The 22,811-nt window shown below is 38.4% G+C and overlaps 1 protein-coding gene across 2 annotated transcripts in view; it reads right to left on the bottom strand.

Annotated features, from left to right (window-relative positions):
* Positions 1 to 22,811, bottom strand: part of csmd3b (CUB and Sushi multiple domains 3b) — a 246,350-nt gene that overhangs the window by 25,612 nt on the left and 197,927 nt on the right. For both annotated transcript variants that reach the window (XM_056249475.1, XM_056249476.1), the window contains 5 exons: positions 14,960 to 15,142; positions 11,243 to 11,419; positions 9,137 to 9,316; positions 3,284 to 3,457; positions 1,382 to 1,555 (listed from right to left, as the gene is read on the bottom strand). In XM_056249475.1, coding sequence (XP_056105450.1) covers positions 1,382 to 1,555; positions 3,284 to 3,457; positions 9,137 to 9,316; positions 11,243 to 11,419; positions 14,960 to 15,142 — 888 coding nt within the window. The remainder of the gene's footprint in view (positions 1 to 1,381; positions 1,556 to 3,283; positions 3,458 to 9,136; positions 9,317 to 11,242; positions 11,420 to 14,959; positions 15,143 to 22,811) is intronic.

Genomic DNA, 22,811 nt, shown 5'->3' with positions numbered 1-22,811 from the left:
TCAAATTGTTTAATAATACTTCACAGTAATATTTCACAATAAATCAAAATGTATTAACATTACTAGTACATTATACATAAAACATTTTTAATGAACAATGAATTGTTCATTGTTGATTGATGTTTGTTCAGAATACATTAATGTAGTATTCAGCACACCTGTGTTTGAGGAGGTCATGGGAACCGAGCCGAGATGCAGAGGACAATAACAACAGCTTCACAACAGCTCCCATTGCCGACTGTCAAGAAATGACGTTTCTCATGCAATATAGTTTTCCCTGACCTCGGATCCACACTTCATTCTCTACACTCGTCTGCCGACTGTTCCCACTTCCCTTGTTCTGAGGTCACTAAAAGGAGTGGCTTTGTTCTTCCCCACCATAATTGTCAATACAACATCAGGCGGGCTTGGAGCAGCGCTGACCTGGGCTGTGTGGAGGGCATCGATTTCTTTGGAGTTGTTGTTACTAAATGCTTTTGAGCTCGTTTGTGCACTGGGCGACAAAAAAGACCAAAACAGCTTTTCGTTGTGGGTGGAAATCATAGCGCTCAGCAGCTGGAGCTACGGGAAAGTGTTAATTGGGGCAAAACTTAAAATTCTGACCACCTAGGTTAAATGTCCAGACTTTCGCTGAACTGAACCGTAAAACATTAAAGAGACAAAGGACTTAAAGGGGAACTTTTAAAATAGCTTTTGTTTTTGGGCTCTACTAGAATAGGTTTTCATGCTTGAATGCTCAAAAAATGATTATTTTCCTCATATTCTCCATTGTTGCGGCTCTTCTCTTCCCAGTCTGTCAGTAACGCTCTGTTTAGTTCCTGTCTCTAAAGCCCCTCCTTCTGAAAAGCACACTGTGCTCTGATTGGTCGGCTGGACCAGTGTGTTGTGATTGGTCAACCGCTTTGAGAGTGTTTTCTAAATGTCCCGCCCCTTACCATAACCACCAGTTTAACACACTAATAACTAACTCAACCAGGCCCCGCCCCTTTATTCTGCGTGTGAATTATTTAAATGAGGAATATTGTGACGTGTTCGTTCCCAGAAGAAGACTCAAGACTACAATGGAGGCATTTCAGGGAGTTCAGAAACAGTGACACTGATATATAGAGAATAACTCCCTCTTTAACATTTTTCATGCCAAAAAAGCAACATTGAACGTTGAAAACATCGAACGTAAAAAAGCATCATAGGAGCCCTTTAAGTGGCCGTAATTGCTTCTCGCTGAGCAGAGCTGGATGTAGCGGCCAGCTGGCTTATTATTTGGTTTTGGGATTATTAGGTTTTGATATACATACTTATTACAATTATTATGGCAGTCCGTTTCAATGGGAATTCAACATATGGTTTAAACATGCAAACTGTGTCAGCATAATTGATTTACCTATACAGCGAGGCTGGGATCCACTCCAGGTGCCATCAGCCTGGCAAAAGCGTGTCGTGCTGCCCACTGGGATGTAGGGAGCCATGCAGATAAATGACACCTCGGACTGGAAGATGAAGCTGCGGCCTTCCCTCGAGCCAAAACCAGGGATTCCAGGATCTCCACAGAACTTTGCTATTATCACAGAAATCATAAAGAAACACATTCAGCTAAATCATCCTCAAATGGTTAGTTATGAAGGATGCTGAAAGATGCATGTACACTGTTAGAAAAGTTCTCGGGGTTCTGTCAGGCGCTTCCCATCATGGAATCATTTTATGGATTTAGTTTTAATTTGAATTAAACTATGAATTAAACAGCTCGTAAACATACTTTATCACTAGAAAAATTGTAAACAACCTATTAGACATGAAAGTGTTACATGTCTACTTATATAGAACCTGTTTGGCATAAAGGGTTCTTTAAAAAAAAAGAGTATAATATAGAAATAGGTCTATATAGAACCCAATTGAACCTTTTTTTATGCATTTTTTATTATGTTAAATCTTGGGTAGTGTCACATCTACCACTTCCCAGAAAGAAAGAAAAGTAATTTATGAATATTGAAGAATATAGAATTGACAAAATTGCATTGAGAAAATACTGTGCATACTGTGTACCGTTTACTTTATTGTTCGGTAAGATTTGTTAATGTTCATGAAAAAAAAAAACACTCTTCTGCTCACCAAAGCTGCATTTATTTGATACAAAAAAAAAGTAATGTTGTAAAATATTATAAAATAATTATGAAATAACTGTTTTAATATATTTTAAAATGTAATTTATTCCTGTGATCAAAACTGAATTTTCAGCATCATTACTCCAGTCTTCAGTGTCACATGATCCTTCAGAAATCACTCTAATATGCTTATATTCAATGAAAGTCGAATATGTCTGACATTCTCAAGAAACATTTCTGATTATTATCAATGTTGAAACAGCTGTTCTGAAAACCATGGTATTTTTTTTTAGGATTATTTGTTCAAAAGTTCAAAAGATAAGCATTTTTTTTTAAATATAATATTTTGTAAGATTATGTCTTTGTCACTTTTGCTCAATTTAATACATCCTTGCTAAATCATACTGACCCCAAATTTTTGAACAGTAGTGTACATATAAGAATAGTATGTTAATATGCAATTCTGAAAAAAGCCGCAGAATAGTGTGGGAAATCCCAAGCAAATGAAGAGCGTTATCTATGGCTCTGTCACTGTCAGGCAAACAATGAGTCTGAGGGAAAATCAATCACATGCTTGACGTCATCAACTGACGGATCCATCATAAATATGCTGGTCAGACTACTGTGCCTGAGATCTAGCACTACAAACTTGACTTTTCTTGATGAATTATAGATATGCTGTCAAGATGTAAAATAAAAGTGGAAAGGAAAGAGAAAGAAAAAAAATCAGTATCACAAAGTCTGAGGTACACTTTCTTTCTCAAGCAAAAGTTTGCCTTCTTTTGTTACATGTGAGGGCTAAAACAAGGGTACCTTTGTAATAACCAGGCTTTTTAAACTTTAAATTCTCATGCCAGTTTCTTCATCTTAGATGTTCAAAACATCATACAGCATTGGATGTGCTGAAACAGACTGAACTGATATCCCAAGCTACACCATGCTGAGCCCACCGTGTCTGGTGTCCTCAACACATATTGCTATCTAGTAATCCAGTGGATGTAATGTCAATTGTTGAATTATATCTACACATTCAATGATGAACCACTCAATCAATCAAATCTGATCATTAATTCCGTGCTAACAGCAAGTATATAAGGTGCAGACGTAAAGCTGAAGTGTTGGCATGCATAGGGTTGCAAAGACCCAGAGGGATTTGATTAATATTAATATAGGACAGTACTCACGCAGGCACTGAGGCACCTCACCACTCCATGTCCCGTTGCCCACACAGGTGAGGATGGCAGGGAAAGAGAGCTCGTATCCCGGGGAGCAGCTGTAGCTCACGCTGGTGCCCCACTCAAAGTCCCGGCCCTCCAGGAGCCCGTTTGAGATGGGAACAGGAGCTGTGCAGGTCACGGCTGAACGGACACAATAAACAGAGCAACTCGTACTTAACAATCACTAATACAAGTCAGGGATAATCTGTGCATTTAACGATTTTAAAGGGATAGTTCACCCAAAAATGAAAATTCTGTCAGTAATTACTCGCCCTCATGTTGTTCCAACCCCGTAAGACGTTCGTTCATCTTCAGAACACAAATTAAGATATTTTTGATTAAATCTGAGAGCTGGATCACTCCTCCATAGGCTTCTTAAGGGATCGAAACTGGCCGGCCCAGAAAAGTTATGAAAGACATTGTTAAAATAGTCCGAGTGACTACAGTGGCTCAACCTTAAGTTTATCAAGTGACGAGAATACTTTTTGTGCGTAAAAAAAACAAACAAAAATAACGACTTTATTCAACTATTCATTTCCTTCCCTGTGGGCCTCGAGATTTCACGTAGTGTAACAGCGCAGCGCTTCTGTGTTGTACGTCACACACACACACACACACACATGACCAGCGTCGGCCAATAGTGAGCCTGTGTGTGACGTACAACACAGAAGCGCTGCGCTGTTACACTACGTGAAATCTCGAGGCCCACAGAGAAGGAAATGAATAGTTGAATAAAGTCGTTATTTTTGTTTGTTTTTTTACGCACAAAAAGTATTCTCGTCGCTTGATAAACTTAAGATTGAGCCACTGTAGTCACTCGGACTATTTTAACGATGTCTTTCATAACTTTTGGGCCGGCCAGTTTCGATCCCTTAAAGTCCCCATGAAATCAAAATTGACCATACTTACTTTGTTTGCCTAAATTGATCGTTTTGTGGTGAACAATTCATCCATGCAAGTCAATCCACACAAATTTTTTTTTTGGCTTTGTAATCTTTAATCAAATTTTGAAAATGCCCCTCCCCTCTGCATTGGAGGACCTTGCCCGATGACGTTGGTTTGACGGTTTGGGCGTCTGCTTAACATCCATAACCACGCCCCTCCAACTGACAGTAGACAGGCTGAATGAAAACACCTACTTTTCTAGATCCAATCAGGTGCTAGTTGGAAAAAAAGCCACGCCCACTATTTTGCCTCATTTAGTATTCCGTTTCTCTCGGAAATACGTCACAACACTGGAGAAAAGTCGTTTGCAACTTCCGGTTCACGGGGACTTTAAGAAGCCTATGGAGGAGTGATCCAGCTCTCAGATTTAATCAAAAATATCTTAATTCGTGTTCCGAAGATGAAAGAAAATCTTACAGGGTTGGAACAACATGAGGGAGAGTAATTACTGACAGAATTTTCATTTTTGGGCGAACTAACCCTTTAATGCATGACGGGGAGGTGAAGAACCACCCGAGTGCATTCAAATAATTGAATGCACAGCAAGCCGTGGATTATCCCGCTTATACCATGGTCATTGGCCAGCATTGACAAGCTGTTTTTGATGTTTGCAGCACAATATTTGATCGGAATGTTAAATTTGACGGTTATTTTCATTAGTTACGGATCTTTAAATCCAGCATTCAGCCGGATTCAGATTACATGCAGATTACATTTATTTGAATTAATGAATTATACCATTTATTTGAATTAATGATCGATCGAGTGAGAGAGTGAGAGATGCATGTGTGAATTACGTGTGTGTATGTGCGTGCATATAGAACGGTGATTAAACTGACTAGAACTACCTGTGCATTAAATGGTTTTAATCTACATCTTCCAGCCAATCAGAATCAACAGACCATGGTAAAATTATAATGTAACCAACGTAAAAAATGTATTTTAATCAAGTATATTTGCCTTGATTTCCAGTAAAAATGTCTAAACACCCTTAAAATACAACAAATGGCACTTCCCAGGGCCTTTTTTTCCTGTTCAACAAATGTTCAGTGGAAGGAAGAGCTTAACCTTGAGAACATGCTGATTGTTAGCCTCAGGAGGGCAAACTAAATATTATATGAGCTTCTTTATTTTCCGTTCAGTTTATATGAGGTTTGCAACCTTGTTACCAACATTTGAGGAAGAAATACAGTTTAAAAACCTATTTGATGTGATTTATTTCTAGCAATAAACATTAAATAAACATAAAAACTCTCCATCGGGAGAGTTCGGGACCAAATGTGGTTTGTTTTCTTTATTTGCAATAAATTAATTTTTTAGACTATAGACTATTTTTTCTTACAACAACATGGGGAACAGGGTTGTTGTTGAATGTGTACAATTTTTACTTTTGTTGAGAACACTTTATTTCGATAGTCCATTCTACTAACTATAAGTAACTTTGCAACTACATGTCAACTAACTGTCATTAGAGTATTATTAGACTGTCTGCATAATATCTGCTCACACTTTATTTTGTTGGTCCCCCAACAGATATTCTACCGACTATAAGTAATTTGGCAACTACAAGTCGATTTATTCTACTAACCCGAACCGTAACACCTAACCATAACCTAACAGTCTACTAATACTCTAATGACAGTTAGTTGACATGTAGTTGCAAAGTTACTTATAGTTAGTAGAATGTCTAAAGTGGACTATCGAAATGAAGTGGAACCCATTTGTTTCTGCCATGCTTTTTAAACGGTCCAAATGATGTTACTTAAAAATATTACATACAATTATTATGAATAATCTAAAAATATAAATTAGACGTTAAAATAATTATTAAATATATGAATATGTATCAATAATTCAATCAGTGAATCTTTAATACTATTTAAAAAACATTATATTTAATCATACAGAGTATTAATAAACATTTAAGTTGTATAATTTTGTACAATATTTTATAACTAATTATATAATTATTATAACTAGGGCGCCACAGCAAATTAAACAACAAATTAAAGACACATTTATTTTTAATTGCATTTTCTTAATATATTTTAATTTCTTGTTTCACTTGACTGCCTTTTATGTTTTTATTGTTTATATCTGTACACCTGTAGCACTTTGAGATGTGTTCTTCACGTGTAAAGTGCAATACAAATAAAATGTATTATTATAACTTGTTTTAAGAGTTAACATTTTGCTTTTCATGTAAATCCATTTTATTTGAGATATTTTTATTGGAAAACAAGACAAAGGCATGGATTAAGAACAGCATTTCATGCAATGCATATTAAATAACTGTATTAATACAATTGTCAAAGTTAGCACAAACCTGCAATAGAAAAGTTGAATTTTCTCAGAGAACAAGAGACAACAATATGTCTAAAAAAGTGTTAACTATAGCAGTACTAGCAGGTTCAGTTATGGTAGAGAGATGAATTGCTTCTGCGAACACTATTGAAGGCACTGAATGCTATATCTGTCTTAGAGGCCCCATCTTTTCCAATAACTGCCCACACAACTCTGTGAGGTAAGTCCTCTTCCCCGGTTATCAGTCCTCAGGTACCACACGAGCTTTTAAAATCAATCACACTCCACCAGACAGGAAGCCGATGCCTTGCTCAATCGGCCACTCATGATGACACATGGAGCAACACCCAATACAACACTCTTTATACCATGGTAAAGTTCCAGCCAGACTGCAAAAACAATACATCTGACCGCTTCTTTATGAGCTGATTGTGTTGTCTTTGCTTGACTCGTGTGATACAACCAATACACTTTTAACAAACCCCAAAATGTTGTTTCATTAATCAGAATAAGTGTTGGCATCCTTTTAAAAGGCCTGGACCAGATTGGGGCTCCTAAGCTAATGAATATTTCATATATACTGTCTACAACTGAAGAAAAGAGACAGAAGGAACACACACACACACACACATTCGCTCAATGTCAGGATCCTTCCCACACCTGAAGCGTTTGACACAGGTGGGAGTGGCTCTTTTTTTGAGCGAACTCACTTCAGCACGCGTATTAATGGCTCCATGAGACACAATATCAGTGGAGTTTGAAGTTCAAGGCTCCTCAGATATGTATGCACAACATGTCCTTTAAGAGAAGGAGGAGGTCGCTGCCTTCAGGAATAAATGAGACATCTGTGTCTATCTAAATGAGCTTAGCAAAATGGCATTCGAGGCCAGGGCACTGGTGAGGAGGATCACAAATGCAACGTCCAAACCTGAAATTCAATTTCATATCACTTGATATATTCAGTACCAGTTCATCTCTTGGCAGTAGGAAGATGACAGGAGTCATTTGTGAAATTAATTACAAGAAATGCAAGGGCTCATAGGTCAAAGCTGATTATAATAACGGGAACAACACAGCCCTCGAGGGCTGAACGCTCAGTCTGTGTCTGCGTGCGATTGTCATTTGTCACCCAGCATGATTGGTTGATAAAACATGAATGTTTACCGTTGGTTGTGGCGCAATCGCACGAGAAAAGATGACTTACAAGGGTGCATAAACATTCCTCCCTACATTTCAAACAAGACATCCATCACAACAGCGAAGACACAAAGCTGGAAGACCTCAACTCGCTCTAGGAGGAGCATCTGTGCATCTAACGCTCGGGGCGGTCGAGGCCAGATGTGCAGATATATATCAGTGAGAGAGTAATCTTAAACTGTGCCTTGTGAACAATAAAGCTATTTGGCTTTACTTGGTTGGCAGAGAAAATGCTGGAGTAATGTGTTAATCTTGGGACCACAGAGGAGAATTTAGGGAACACTTTACTAGAAGGTTCAATTTGTTAACATGCATTAAGTATCAGGATACAACAACGAACCTAATCTAAATGAATAAATACTGTCAATGTTAATTTGTAAATATATTGTTCGTTGTTAATTTACATTTGTGTATAGTTCATCTTTTTTAATTTGGCGGAAACCTACATTTTTGAACAGTAGTGTACATTTGGCGGAAACTACATTTTTTCCTCTTAATCATTATTATTGGTCACACTGTCTGTGGGTTTTGCAAAAACGTAACCAATTTACCTCCGGTTTCACAGACAAGGCTTAAACTAGTCCCAGAATAAAATGGATGTTTGATCTGTGTTAACCGAAAGCAACTTGCACTGACATTTCTTAAAATATGTCAATGCCATTGTTTTGTCTCACGATGCACACCAGTAATGTCTTTTCTAAGGCACGTTTATAAAAACGACTTAAATGTCCGAATTGAACTAAGGCCTAACCCTGGCTTAATCTAAGCCTGGTCTGTGAAACCAGGCCTTACAGTATTAAAAAGAGCTTGTGATTAAACCTCACAACTCTATTGGATTCTCAAACTGTCAGTCAAACCTCATAACTCCACCCACCTCTATCATGAAAGAAGTGTTGAATGTTTGGTCCTCAATAAAAAAGTATTAGTAAAATAGCATATAAAATAGTATATGTATAAATGAATACATACCAGATGCTCTAAAAAATGCTGGGTTGTTTCAACCCATGTTTGGGTCAAATATTTTTTTGGTCCTTTTTTGTCCACATTTGACCCAAATATGAATTGAAACAACCTCATTATTTTTTATTTTGCATAAAATGAAAGTCAATGGGGTCCAAAGTTGTTTTGGACCCATTGACTTTCATTAAATGGACAAAACCAGTTGAGACAACCTTCAGAATATCTTATATGTTCTACAGAAGAAATGACGATTAAAAGATGACAGAATCGCACTATTCCTTAAAAACAAAGCTGTAAAAGTATTGTTCATTGTTATCACATGATAACTAATATGCTTTAAGCATTGAACCTAACTCTAAAGTGTTATCAGAATCTATAACAACTGTTTTTTTTTATCATTAAATCAAGTTTTACCTTTACAGAAAGGCACAGGGGCGTTCCAGGTCCCGTTTCCGGTACAGGTGATGGTGGAGAAACTCTCGGTTTCCATCGTGTATCCGGGCTGGCACATAAAAGTGATGTTTTGTCCAATGGTAAACTCCTCACCATATCTCAGCCCATTGGCCGGCACTCCGGGGTCTCCGCAGTTGATCACTGAAAATTAAAGAGCAGAATTATGATGTTTATAGGCCAACATAAACTACTGTGTTTGGTACAATGTGCTAATAGTCTCCATGTGAGCTAAAAGTCTGGGAAATTTACAATGTGCCACACAACAGCACTGTAGATCTTTATTCAATATTTCATACGACTCATCAGATGGCAATCATAGCTTTTAGTGGCAATGTGATTGAAGCTATCGAAACAAACCTTGGGGAGCCACGTTCACAAATCATCTTTAACAACTCATTTACGCTACAGCGATCATTAGGACCCCTGGCTTTTTTATTTCCAATGATAGATCTTGCTATTATGTAAAGAAATCAATAGTAGCACGCAAGCACAGCTCCCTTCCCACCGATGTCCCCGAGGTGCAACTTCAAATCAATTCCACAGATCTTTTACAATTATCATTCCTTCCAATGGATAAATAAGAGGTGGTTGTGTAGGAATGATGCGAGAAAGAATGTGGCGCCACTGGAATTCAGATGTAACGAATTTGTAGTTTTGCACTTTGCTGTGGCTGACAAAACCTCGCTCGATCAGTGCATTTATTTAATTATTTCCCCAATGCAACATCTTAATTTCCTCTATTGATTTATGGTGGACCATTACTTATTTGTCACCCTTGAGTTGCCATACGTTTTGTGTCTTTTGGAAAAGGACGGAAAATGATGCTTTGTAAAATCCATCAGCGGCCTCGCACATAAACATGTCAGCTGATGGTGAGAAATGGCTAACGCTAAATGCTAATGTGACTCCTCCCTTGGACACAGCCATGTATCACCGCTTTCGGCCCACTCAATAAACACATGTAGAGACGCATCAATCAGAGCTGGTTTGGTGCGCCTCCCATATAATCCCAGTCTACAGTATGCGGGGAATACGCCCATGTGTAAGGGTGAGAGCTTTAAGCGATGTGATTATGGATGATAATGTCAATTTACCAAGACACATTACGCAGACTAAGCTGTTTTATTGTGTTGTGTGGCTCTCCATCATTCCTCAAACAACTATTACTACTATGATGTGTGAGCGTTACATCACTCACAAATCGAAATGAAATAGATTGAAATGATACTAGTGTGATCCGCAAGCTAACCATGAGAAAAAACAATGACTGTAAGAAATAGCTACTTTATGTTTTAATTTTTTTACAGAATGTTTTTTAAATGCAACAGTAACAAACTGTTAATTGGTTAACACGTTACCTTACAATATATACTGAAAAACGTAAATAATTTGCATTATATGAAATTTTGCTGTGAAATGTATCGTTTTTGCAAGTAAAAAACTATGAATTGCCATATAATTTAAGATGAAAAACAGTAAAAGGACATTCCAAAAAGGTTAAATTTATGATTATGATTATATTTAATTATATATACCGTAAATAATTTGTGTTGTTTCTTATTTTTGCTATCAGTAATGTACATAAGATGTACATCGATCACGGCATTTGAACGAACAGGGTTTGTGACTAATTTAAGGATTTTGAAATATTGAAATAATTGATTCATGTATCTACCAGAAGCAGATGAGGAATCATTCTGACCTGTTCATCTTCCTCCCTTTGACAAAAGAACATCTCAGAGAAACGTGATCCGGCAATCGCACCAATTATGACCCAATTCTTCCACAAAATGCACTTATCTGAAAACTTTCTAATCTTCCATATTCAAATGAACACTAGTAACTCATGGAGGTGCCTGAATGAAGCTGGTCGCCTGAACTTTTCTCTATCAGTCAAGGTTTGCCACCATGATGATACATTTTTAGTACCGCTTTACACAAATGAATCCCACAAGCACATCTGTCACATCACCTCAATTATACCCTGGCATGAAGAGCTACTGAGGCCATTATGGTTTATTCTTTGTTTCTATGTGCAGCACAAGCATGCTGGCGTGTTGGACTCACAGGTGCAGTTGGGTGCAGTGCCAGACCAGGTGCTGTTAGCTTGGCATTGTCGCGTGGTGGAGCCGCTCAACAGGTAGCCGTCCATACATGAATAGATGACCGAGTGGGAGAAAGTGGTGCCGTCTAGTCTGTAAACCCGTCCGTTACTGGGAGTCCCAGGGTTACCACACTGCACCGCTATAGTATTTCAGAAACACAAATATATGAAGAGTTATGAAGAGCTGTTCCCACATGGTCACCGTGATTTTGACAAGTAGGACACGGTCCTGGATCAACATATTTTGTTGATCCTGGATCAACATTCCTGTCCCAAAATGTAGTCCTTACCCAATCCCTACCCCTAAACCTAACCCTAGCCATAACTTTTCCCTAAAATCAGAGGGTAATGATAGGTGAATAACACTGATGTTTAAGTACTTCACTCTGGTTCTAAGCCTAAACTTGACATAAACTTGTTAACTTGTCCCTCAAATCTGATTGGTTGATTGGAAAGTTGATCAAGGATCAACAAAGATGTTGATCCAGGAACATGTGGTACTTGGTGAAATCACATTCACCGTTCAGACATGTAGGCCTACCTTATTGTCCTATAATCTCTTGTTTACTGTACTGTGACCTGCTGCATCAGTTTAAATCACTTTGACCCAGAAACAAATGCTTTTATGTACTGAAGGAAAAAATTATTTCTTTTTTCTATGAGATATAATAATTTAAATGACGGCCATCATAAAACCTTGTTTATGATTAAATGATTTCTGAAGGTTCTAAACATTGTCAAAATGTTAGATATTATGTGACAGAATCAGGAAATTTATTTAAATATATACTACCGTTCAAAAGTTAGGGGTCAAATTTTTATAAATTAATACTTGCATTTAGCAAAGATGCATTAAATTGATCAAAGATGACAGTTTATAATGTTACAAAAGATTTCTGATTCAATTAAATGGTCCTCTTTTTAACTTTCTATTAAACAAATGTTATTAAATAAACTGTTTTCAACATTGATATTTCTTGAGCAGCAAAATCATCATATTAGAGTGATTTCTGAAGGATCATGTGACACTGAAGACTGGAGTAATGATGCTTAACATTCAGCTTTGATCACAGGAATAAATTACGGTACATTTTAAAATATATTATAATAGAAAAAAACGTATTTGAGATATTTCACAATATTAATGTACTGATCAAACAAATGCAGTCTTGAAGAGACTTTCAAACTTTGAACAATGGTGTGCATGAAAAAATTAAGACATTAATCTATAATGCATATGCATTTTCACTTTCATAAATCGTGCTTCTACATAAAAGGCTTTTAAAAAGCGGCTTAAAAATATCACACACAGTACATACCCCTAGTGTCTTGCTCAGCCTTGTATCTTTGTATCTCAGATGGCACACACAGTCTGGTCCATACATATTGCTCACAAAAACTGTCTAAGTAGGTGGTTCTTGGCAAGAATAAGTAGCAATGTGCACCGGGCCAAACCATATGCTGTTCAGTCAAAGGTCTGGCTACACAAGTCTATGTGCTTTCTAATAAGTAATAGCACAAAGTTATCAGCAACTGAATCGAATTACAATTTATTGAGAAGTAGTCCGTTATGTGTTATACTGTATATGCATATACTTTTTGAGTAGCTTGCTTTCCCCACACTGCATTTGATATATCTTTTATGGACATCTGATGGGAAGAAAGTGATGGTCTGAGATCATTACAGAGACGTCTTTGACCATGTAATGACTATGATAAGGGACAGTGGCTATAACAGAATGAGGTATTAGCGTCTGCAAGGCTTAAATGAGTGGGATGTAGTTTGAAGATATGGTGTGACAGGGCCTGTAGATCATACCCGGAGCATGGCACCGAGACAATGAAATGAACAAAAGAGAGCCGCAGAGATGCTGGTTGAGTGAATTAACCGGTGGAAAACCTATTAAACCGCCAAGCCGAAGTGCTTCTCCTGCAATGGAGGAACTCAGGCTTCCTTTCAGGATTGAATCATCTCTGTGTGCAGTTGTTAAACTGACAGCGCTTGCGGTACACCTCCATGCCGGGGAACTTCAGCGCTCGCTTTGTCTTGCGATGACACGCTGACCATTGTGATTCCCACAGGGCTTGTGACTTCACGGCATGAGGGACGGATAACAGCGCGACACCTTCCCCCTCAATTAGTCAGTGTTCCTGTGTCCCGGTGCCAATTGCCGTCTCTCAAAAATGATTCCCGCACAATGGCTTGGGTCATGTCAACTATACGTTCAGTGGGAGCCCTGGGAGAAACACCATTAGTCAGGTCTCGAAGCAAGAAAACAAGATGGTGCATCATGTTTCCTAAAGAAAACACTGGCTGCTTGCCCCTGGAAGTGCCTGGTCATCGTTCATTTGTGCTGTAGACTTTACAGCCTCTGGGAAAATGTGGCTTTATTACGTGGTTTGGGACTCTGACAACTGTACGACTGTAACAGGCCCAAATAAAACATCAGGTAACAATATGGACGGGGATATATTATTTAGCGGGTAGTTAATTTTATTGTTTGTCACTGATAAATGACTTTTGAGACTATTTTATGGTATAACAAAGACAAGTCTTGCTTCCAGGGGCTTGGCTGGATGCAATATCATTATTGAAATAAACAGGAAGGTCCTCTGTTCAGCACTTGTAGTGCTAAAGAAATAAAAAGGGAATCCTTGTTATAGGCTTTAATAAGTTCCACTTTTAGATCAGCAACAATAATGAGAAGGTCACGATTTCCATCTTTTACTTCCAAAACAACTCTCAGTTGCTGATGAGAAAGTCTTTTCATATAGTGGTTATGCATACATCTTTACTATAGCAACCAGAGCCCACCAGTCATTAAGATCTTTTTATAAAGCAGGAATTACATAAAATGTTATATAAGTCAACAATATGTGAAATTGAACACGATGAACATAATGAAAGATGTGATCTATCTATCTATCTATCTATCTATCTATCTATCTATCTATCTATCTATCTATCTATCTATCTATCTATCTATCTATCTATCTGTCTGTCTGTCTGTCTGTCTGTCTGTCTGTCTGTCTGTCTGTCTGTCTGTCTGTCTGTCTATCTATCTGTCTGTCTGTCTGTCTGTCTGTCTATCGTCTGTCTGTCTGTCTGTCTGTCTATCTGTCTGTCTGTCTATCTGTCTGTCTGTCTGTCTGTCTGTCTATCGTCTGTCTGTCTGTCTGTCTATCTATCTATCTATCTATCTGTCTGTCTGTCTGTCTGTCTGTCTATCTATCTATCTATCTATCTATCTATCTATCTATCTATCTATCTATCTATCTATCTATCTATCTATCTATCTATCTATCTATCTATCTTGCAATACAATGGCTACGTTTGAATGGCCACCAAATGCAAAAAGATCAAATGAAAGTATGATCAAAATTGTATGTTTGAACCAGATGATATAGTTACGGCATCTAACATACCAAATCTGAACAAATGGATTTCATCACATGCAAAATGACAGTCAGCTCTAAATAATGGCTTTGACAACCAAACCATATTTGTGTGCAGTTTGTACAAAGCCTTAAATCAACCTATGACTTGAGAAAACTACTGACTAGCTTTGGGCTGCGATGTCCTGTTCACCCAGTGAGGTCAGAACAGAGTATGTGAAGTGTGAGTGGGAGTTAGGCAGTTTCAGAGATGCTGTATCATGTCAGACGCTGCAGGCGCTTACGTTTGCAGGACGGTTGAGAACCGGACCACGTGCCGTTGGGGAAACACATCCTCTCTACCGAGCCAAAAAGCTCATATCCCAGCGAGCAGCTGAAGTGCACTTTACTACGAATCCGAAAGTCACTCTCATCTCTGCTGCTGTGGGATGGTGTGCCTGGGTCACCGCATGTCCCCGATGAATCACCTTGAGAGACAAAGAGAAGAGGCGAGGGTCATTACAACTATGTCGTAAATGTTCATATCCCTGTTGTATATGGCATAATATATTTGGATAAAATATTAAACTCATAATTTTATAGACAGAAGCTGCATTAGTTAGTATTCTTTTATCACAATATCACCATTAAGTGAACATATAGGGGTGAATTTAAAATATACTGCGAATTCATTGTTACAGCTGAAATCGGATGTTTTTGTCATGTGATTTAATGCATTATAATTTCTAAAGGCGTGTTCAATTAATAGATATGTATTATAACAAGACCATACAATGCATTATAAGGTGCACAAAATACTTTTATAATGCATTATAAATAAAGGCTTTAAGTAAAGTGTTACCGAAATACTTATCAATATGATTGTGTTTTTAAGTTTGTTACTTAAAATATTAAAAATTGTTGTGCTGCTTTGTTGAAGACATACTTTTTTTTCAGGATTCTGACAAATAAAAGTTCAAAAGAACAGCATTCTTTCGTAGTAGAATTTTTTTGTAACAATGTGAAAATGTCTTAACTGTCACTTTTGATCTATTTAATACATCCTGAATAGAAGTATTAATTTCTTAAAAAAACGTAATGACCCCAAATTTTTAAACTATAGTGTATGTACTGTAAATACTGATTTGATGGTTTATGTAAAGGGTAATTTGATGGTTGTAAAATAAAAAGATAGATAGATAGATAGATAGATAGATAGATAGATAGATAGATAGATAGATAGATAGATAGAAAGAAAGAAAGAACGACAGACGATAGATAGATAGATGATAGATAGATAGATGGAAAGAACGACAAATGATAGATAGACGATAGATAAAACGACAGAACAAAGTTATTTTAAGTAACAAAAGAAACCGCATAACAGGAATGAAATAGGAAAATATGAGGCAGAAAAAAGAAATAAATCAAGAATTAGCGTCAAGTGTAAAGAAACGTACCATTTTAACCTATTCTACTGTCAAATGAATAAAAAAGGATGACTAGTCCTTCGCCTGTTTTCGGCCTCTCTCAGGATGTAATCTTGGAGGAGGACAGCTTTTTCCCCATGCACTCAAGGCTTTGCTACAGCTCTCTGGAAATTGATATTCCTGATTGATTCCTGCAGCATCCATATATCTGAGCTCAGGGCCCTGCAGCCTTGCACCTCACCTGAACCTGCGCTCCATTCATCATCAGCACACACACACACACACACACACAGACACACACCTGCACACGCACATACTGTAGGGCTTATGAATAATATAGCCACACCAAATATAGAAAGTGATCGGTTGTGATTGTGTCACGTCGCACAGCAGTTTCACATTCTGCATGCACAGAAAAATATCTTGCCGCTGGAAAGCTGATTAGGACACAGTGTTAGAAACCATGACTTATTGCTGAAACCACAAGAGCTAAAATAGATCAGAGGCAGGTTGTACCAGCTGTGTGCAACTAAGCTTAGTTCTGGCGCTAAGTTACAATTTACACACTACAACAGTATTAGAGCATTGCACAATTATATCATGCATAAAATAAATACTTACCGAAAGCCTCTGGACATGAGCAGACTGATTCAATTATATCAAAGACCTCATGTTTTACCTGACAAGACTTCAGTCCTTCACACATATAAACATGGCATATACAGTCAAACCAAAAATTATTCAGACACCATATTTCATTTTTAATATATTTTTTATAGTGGTTGCAGGACACTATAGGGGTAACGCTTCCTTTTACAGTACAGTACTTACGTGTACTTACAATGTACTTACCTAGAAAGTACTGGCTAATATAAGGTAAGTACATGGGGGTAGGTTCAGGGTTAGTACCTAGTTATTACCCAGTAATTACTCCCAGCAGGAGGGACGTAGAGGTCAACTCCCAGCAGGAGGGACGTAGAGGTCAGTAAGCTGGGCTGAGTTGAGTGGGGGACGGAGGGGGGTGATTTTGGGACGCAAGAGTCACTGTCTTCATGTTTTGTCTTTTACGCCTGTGTTATGGAAATCATCATTATGAACAGCAGCTACGCTAATTATTTTCCCTTTGCTTTTCTGCTGTTATCTCGGGACGCGAGTCCCGAGAAAATGGCGTTCGTCAGCTCCAGTTTGTATCCAGCCTCTCACGGAGACTTCAGATGCTCCAATCACAAAGCCTATGAAGTGACGACTTAACACGGGCGATATGGACTCTCTATGGTGGACGCCACTGATCCTCAACAACTCGTCTTAAGACCGGCGTGCATACTTGGACTTCCAAAAAATACTCTAAATGTTCCGATCCAATCTGACTTGTAATGCTGCCCGAATCATGCACTGTTCCTTCGTTGGCCAGAGGAGAACTGGCCCCCCGACTGAGTCTGGTTTCTCCCAAGGTTTTTTTCTCCATTCTGTCACCTGATGGAGTTTTGGTTCCTTGCCACTGTTGCCTTGGCTTTTGGCTTGCTTAGTTGGGGACATTTAACATTTAATATTCAATAATATTATTGATCTGCCTTACTTAAGGTGGACGTTGACGCAATTTCTTTTAGAAACAAACTTTGTTATATTGTTATATTGTTTTTGTTATATTGTTTTCATGTTATCACTGTGAAGCGCTTTGATACAATCTGTATTGTAAAAAGCACTATATAAATAAAGGTGACTTGACTTGACTTGACTAATTATAGTTACTATAATAAGTACATAGTAAGTACATGGGTAACAGGACTGTAAAAGGAAGCGTTACCGTTCATTTATGCAAGTTAGGATAGTCCTGATGCTATATATATATTCAGAGAGCACTAGTATGAAGTTTATGTCCCAAAGACCTTCAGTTGGTGCAACCCTTCCAACACCCTAAAGCCAAACATAAAATACTTAATATAAAACTCCCCTCTCATATCAGGTCAGCCAACATCTAAAACAACCCATGTCAAAGGAACCGGCCGCCTCCATAAACAAGTAATGATTTATTTAAGAACAGGCAGCTGTGTAAGTCCAGATGTAATTCATCAGTGTGGCTGGGGAGTTAGTCGGCCGGGCTAGTGGCGGGCGGCCCACGGGACAGATTAAAATGACTGTCATTAAAGGACCGCACGATGTTCCTCTTACTTATTAATACGTCAGTGAGCTGCTTAAACAGGCTCTTCTGCTGAAGGACCAGTTGATGACCCTTGCATGACTGGCAGGTTTTTATCCCGCACACTTGTAAATCACACACATGTGCCATGCATCACACAGTGGGACCCGCGGCCAGAGCGGCGTGATGCATGTTGACATGAAGTTAAGTGCGGAGAGGGGTTCCCGCTCGGAGAACAAGCACACAGAGGGATCTGTTTCTCAGGGTTCGGTGTGATGAAGGAACGGGAACCCCATCGGTCACGCTTGCATAGACTGGTCCGGTAGTCAACTACTTCAATGTGTTGTGACAGTGACATGTACTTTTCTTGGGGTGTGATGCAACGGCCGGCTCTTATTGGTAAGCTCTTTCTGAGTAAATGCACGGTGGTACATTTTCTGGGAGGTCTACGTGTGCTTGTATGTCACTGCGTGTTTTAAAGTCATGTTCAGTCTTTGTCTTTCTTGCTGGTGGCAGAGGACGAGAGGAGCGAGAGCCGGGAGGTGTGTGTGTGTGTTTGGACTCTCTGTCAGCGAGAGAGTGCTGACCAAGCATCACACTTCAAGGGCAGACGGAGGGGACTGCTGTATTAGCCGTCCCGCTGGAACTCTTCCACTTATCCAACAGCAGCTCGGAGACCACCGTAGACACGCCAGGAGAGGGTATATGTCCATTTGCATGTCACAAGTTGATGTACAGCCACTTTTGATCAAAAGAAGTCACTGAAAACATGCAGTTCACACTTCGATGCAACACTGCTGACAGATGACTGACATCTTCTGCATCCACAAACCTCGAGTGGGGAATTAAACATGGATTATTGATCAGTTGGATCTTTGGTGGCTTTTAGCAGTCAGGTTTGATTTTTCATTTCCAGTCAAATATGCTTTTGGACAGCAGATATGGGTCAGATATGAAACTGACTGAGCCATAGCCTAGCATTTAAAGTTAGTTCACCCAAAAATGAAATTTACTCACCCTCATGTCGCTGGATGACTTTCCTACTTCTGTGGAATACAAAAGAAGATATTTTGTCCTTTTTTTGTCCATATAATGAAAGTCCATGGTGTCCAATGTTGGCATTGTATGGACAAAAACAGCTGAAGCAGCCTTCAAAATATCTTCTTTTGTGTTCTGCAGAAGAGCAAGCCATTCAGTGAGAGAGAGTAAATGATGACAAAATCATTTTTGGGTGAACATTGCCTTTCAAGCACACATTCTCCACACTCAATGAGGACACACAGATCCAACATCTCATTCTTCCCATAATTCCCTGCCCTGTCTCTACAATTTCGGTCAAAGAAATGGAAAAAAAGTCCACTTATGTCACTTCCCTTCTACCACAATAATCAGGCATATACTACAAAATAAAGTATGCGATATTTTCTATACTTAAAAAGTTTTATTGAAATTTCTCTTATCTTACTTTAAAGGTGCACTGGTAACACTTTTCAATAAGATCCCATTAGTTAAGATTAGTTAATGGATTAACTAACACTAACTAACAATGAGCATTGCATTTGTTACGGGATTACATTTGTTACAGTATTATACAATGATAAAATTTAAATTGATGAGTTGTCAATACAATATATAACAACGATTTTACCACAAAATGCAGCATATTGACCAAAAATGAAAACTGCAAATCCACCTTTCATTGACTGGATCCAGTTGTTTCTGTGAACTGCAGCTTCTCTTTTCTCTAGCTTTTGGCAGTCTGTAAAAATACACCTCAGATCTATTTGTACAGTAAATCTCATAAGCTCTTTCCCGTTTTAGATGTGTTTTGTGTGTTTTTCGTGGCATTCACGCTGAAAACCAATGCTGTCACACGCATACACTCAATTGTTAAACATCATGTCTAAATCCTCATAGGTCGGGACAACCTGTTTGTCCGAACCACGAGCAGTAGGTGAACTCGGAGACTGTGGGAGACCTGATTGGAAGCAATTCAATTATTTTTTTGGGGTTCTTTTAGGGATGGATAAATGACCAACTTCACCTTTAAGAAAAGCCGAATCCCCGAGGTCTGATCTAGCAGCTGCTGAGTGCAGTCGCCTCGCTTTATCTGCAGTCAAGCAGTGCCAGAAAGCTCAAGCAGAGCTGGGAAGTTAAGTCTTGAGAGGCTCGCTGCTCGAGGCTCCAGTCCTCACATACGTACAGACGCTTTAATTGGGCCACTGGAAGTTCAGGTGTGAGCAGAGAGAGAACAGAAGATTTTCCCATCAGGAGGACACTAAAGCCCTCACTGAAGCGGCCCAGTATATGTGCTAATTGGGTATCAGGCTGTTTCAGGGGCAAAGAGTAAATGGTTGTTTGTTGATTTTAAGAGGGTTGGATCATGTCATAACTTCAGGAGGCTTTACCTCGGAGACCTCTCACTGGATGTAGGCAATTAGAAGAGGCCGGCAACAAGGTCAAAGGCTTGTAATAGCTTCGGTTTGGACTGTTATTAAAAGAAAAGGTAGTAAAACAGCACGGGACCCGATCTCAAGAGCTGCTCACGCAACAGATGCACACACAAAAACATCAACTCAGGCCTTTCTAACAGTCTGCAGTCCCCTGCGTGAGCACATGTTGTGTGTGTGAATGCCTTCAGCACAGCACACAGGAAAAAGGATGAAGTTGCGCTGCTATGATTTTGTGCCATGAAACCCAAAAAACCCTGGAGGCAGATGAACAGTACCAGGAAGAGGAAGAGAGATTTCTCTTTCTGTCTAGCTGTTGTTCTCTCTCTGCCTCCTCCTTTCTGGGTCATGGATCCGGCGTATACAGCAGGATTGGAGAGAGACAATGTGTGTATTCACGCTTTATGGGTCACAGACACCTAATGGATAAACAGTGGGTGTTTAAAAACATGCAAAGTGCATCTGAGTGTTCACATTCATGCAAAGACTGTGTGAAAGTTTCCAGCAAGGTATAGTCACACTGACGATGATTTGTAATGACAAAGCAAGCAGAAGTGATTTGTATTCAATGCGAGTTGGTGATCAGAGGCAACATGCACTCAAAAAATGGATTTTTGCTGCTTGTGCAATTTGGTTAATTAAAATGAGCTAATGCAACACAATTCTTGAACATTTTGACACTGCTTAATTTCATTGCGTGCAATCAATTCAGATTTGTCAAATTGAAGTTTACTTAATCCATTTGTGTAGGATGCTGGACATTACTCTGAACATTATTATCATTTCTTAAATCTGTTGTTTAATTCACTTAGTCTCAACTACAACATGGTTATTTCATTTCTTCTCGTATGCTGAAAAAACATCAATAGGAAATGTTAAGTAAAATATAAAAAAGAGTAAAATTAAACATGTAAAGTAGGAACATAATATAGTAATATTTTTTATATTTATTATGATACATTTATATAAAAATATGACTTAGGCAGTGAACATTGACCCCATGAGGCAAGTAGCAATGAGAAAATGAGGGTTGAGATTTAAAACAAAAATCAAAACAATATATCAATACCATTCAAAGGTTTGGGGTCTGTAAGATTTTTTAAAAATGTTTCTGAAAGAAGTCTCTTCTGCTCACCAAGGCTGTATTTATTTGATAAAAAATACAACAAAAACAGGATTATTGACAAATATTTTTTTACAATTTAACACAACAGTGTTTTTAATTGAATATTTTTTTTATTTAATTTATTCCTGTGATCAAAGCTGAATTTTCACCATCATTACTCCAGTCTACAGTGTCACATGATCCTTCAGAAATCATTGTAATATGCTGATTTGCTGCTCAACAAATGTTTCAAAATTATTATAAATGTTACAGCATATTAAAATTAATTTATTGTCAGTTTTGATCAATTTAGTGCATCCTTGCTCCAATTAAGTATTAATTTCTTTGAAAAAAAATTGCACGGACCACTTTTGAACAGTAGTATCAATGTGGGGGGGAAAAAATGGGCAACACGCCAAAAACAGACACCTAATAACCAGCCAAATGTAGTTGGCACATATCGGCATCATGGGAATGAGCTGTGGTTTTGCTGATTACAAAAGTAGAGCTGCTCAGTCTAATACATCCTCAGTTTGCTCAGGTTACAAACAGTATTTTAGACCGACGTCATTTTTACGAACACACATTACCAAATGACATCTGTGGTCATTCTGACCTCCTCTCAAAATACATGTCATTTTTACACTTTATGGGCTTAAAAGAATGCACACCAAGTGTTTATCATGAACAATGATTCTGATGGATGGATTTAAAAGGACACTACAATCAACCAAATCAATCACAGTTCAGTCTACAGGGTTATAAAAAAAAACAGCACAACCTCTTGTCCTGATTTCTAATAATTCAAGAGCTCCTTCTCAATCCCAAGAACAAACAAACGACTCTAAAAGTTTGCTTAAAAGGGAGAATTGTGTCCTTCGCTATCAATACCAAGTCAGTGGTTCGGTGCACAAACTCTTTTTCTCTTAAAGGGCATGCGGACTGTTACAGGAGGGACTTGTTGAGCTCACTGAACCAGAATGGGATATAACACCATTCAAAATGCCAGTGACTGAGCCGTTCGCTCACTCCACA

The sequence above is a fragment of the Rhinichthys klamathensis genome, unplaced genomic scaffold, assembly GCF_029890125.1.
Source record: "Rhinichthys klamathensis goyatoka isolate OS25496 unplaced genomic scaffold, OSU_Roscu_1.1 h1tg000060l_1, whole genome shotgun sequence".
Taxonomy (NCBI): Eukaryota; Metazoa; Chordata; class Actinopteri; order Cypriniformes; family Leuciscidae; genus Rhinichthys; species Rhinichthys klamathensis.
This window is presented reverse-complemented; position numbering and strand designations above follow the sequence as displayed.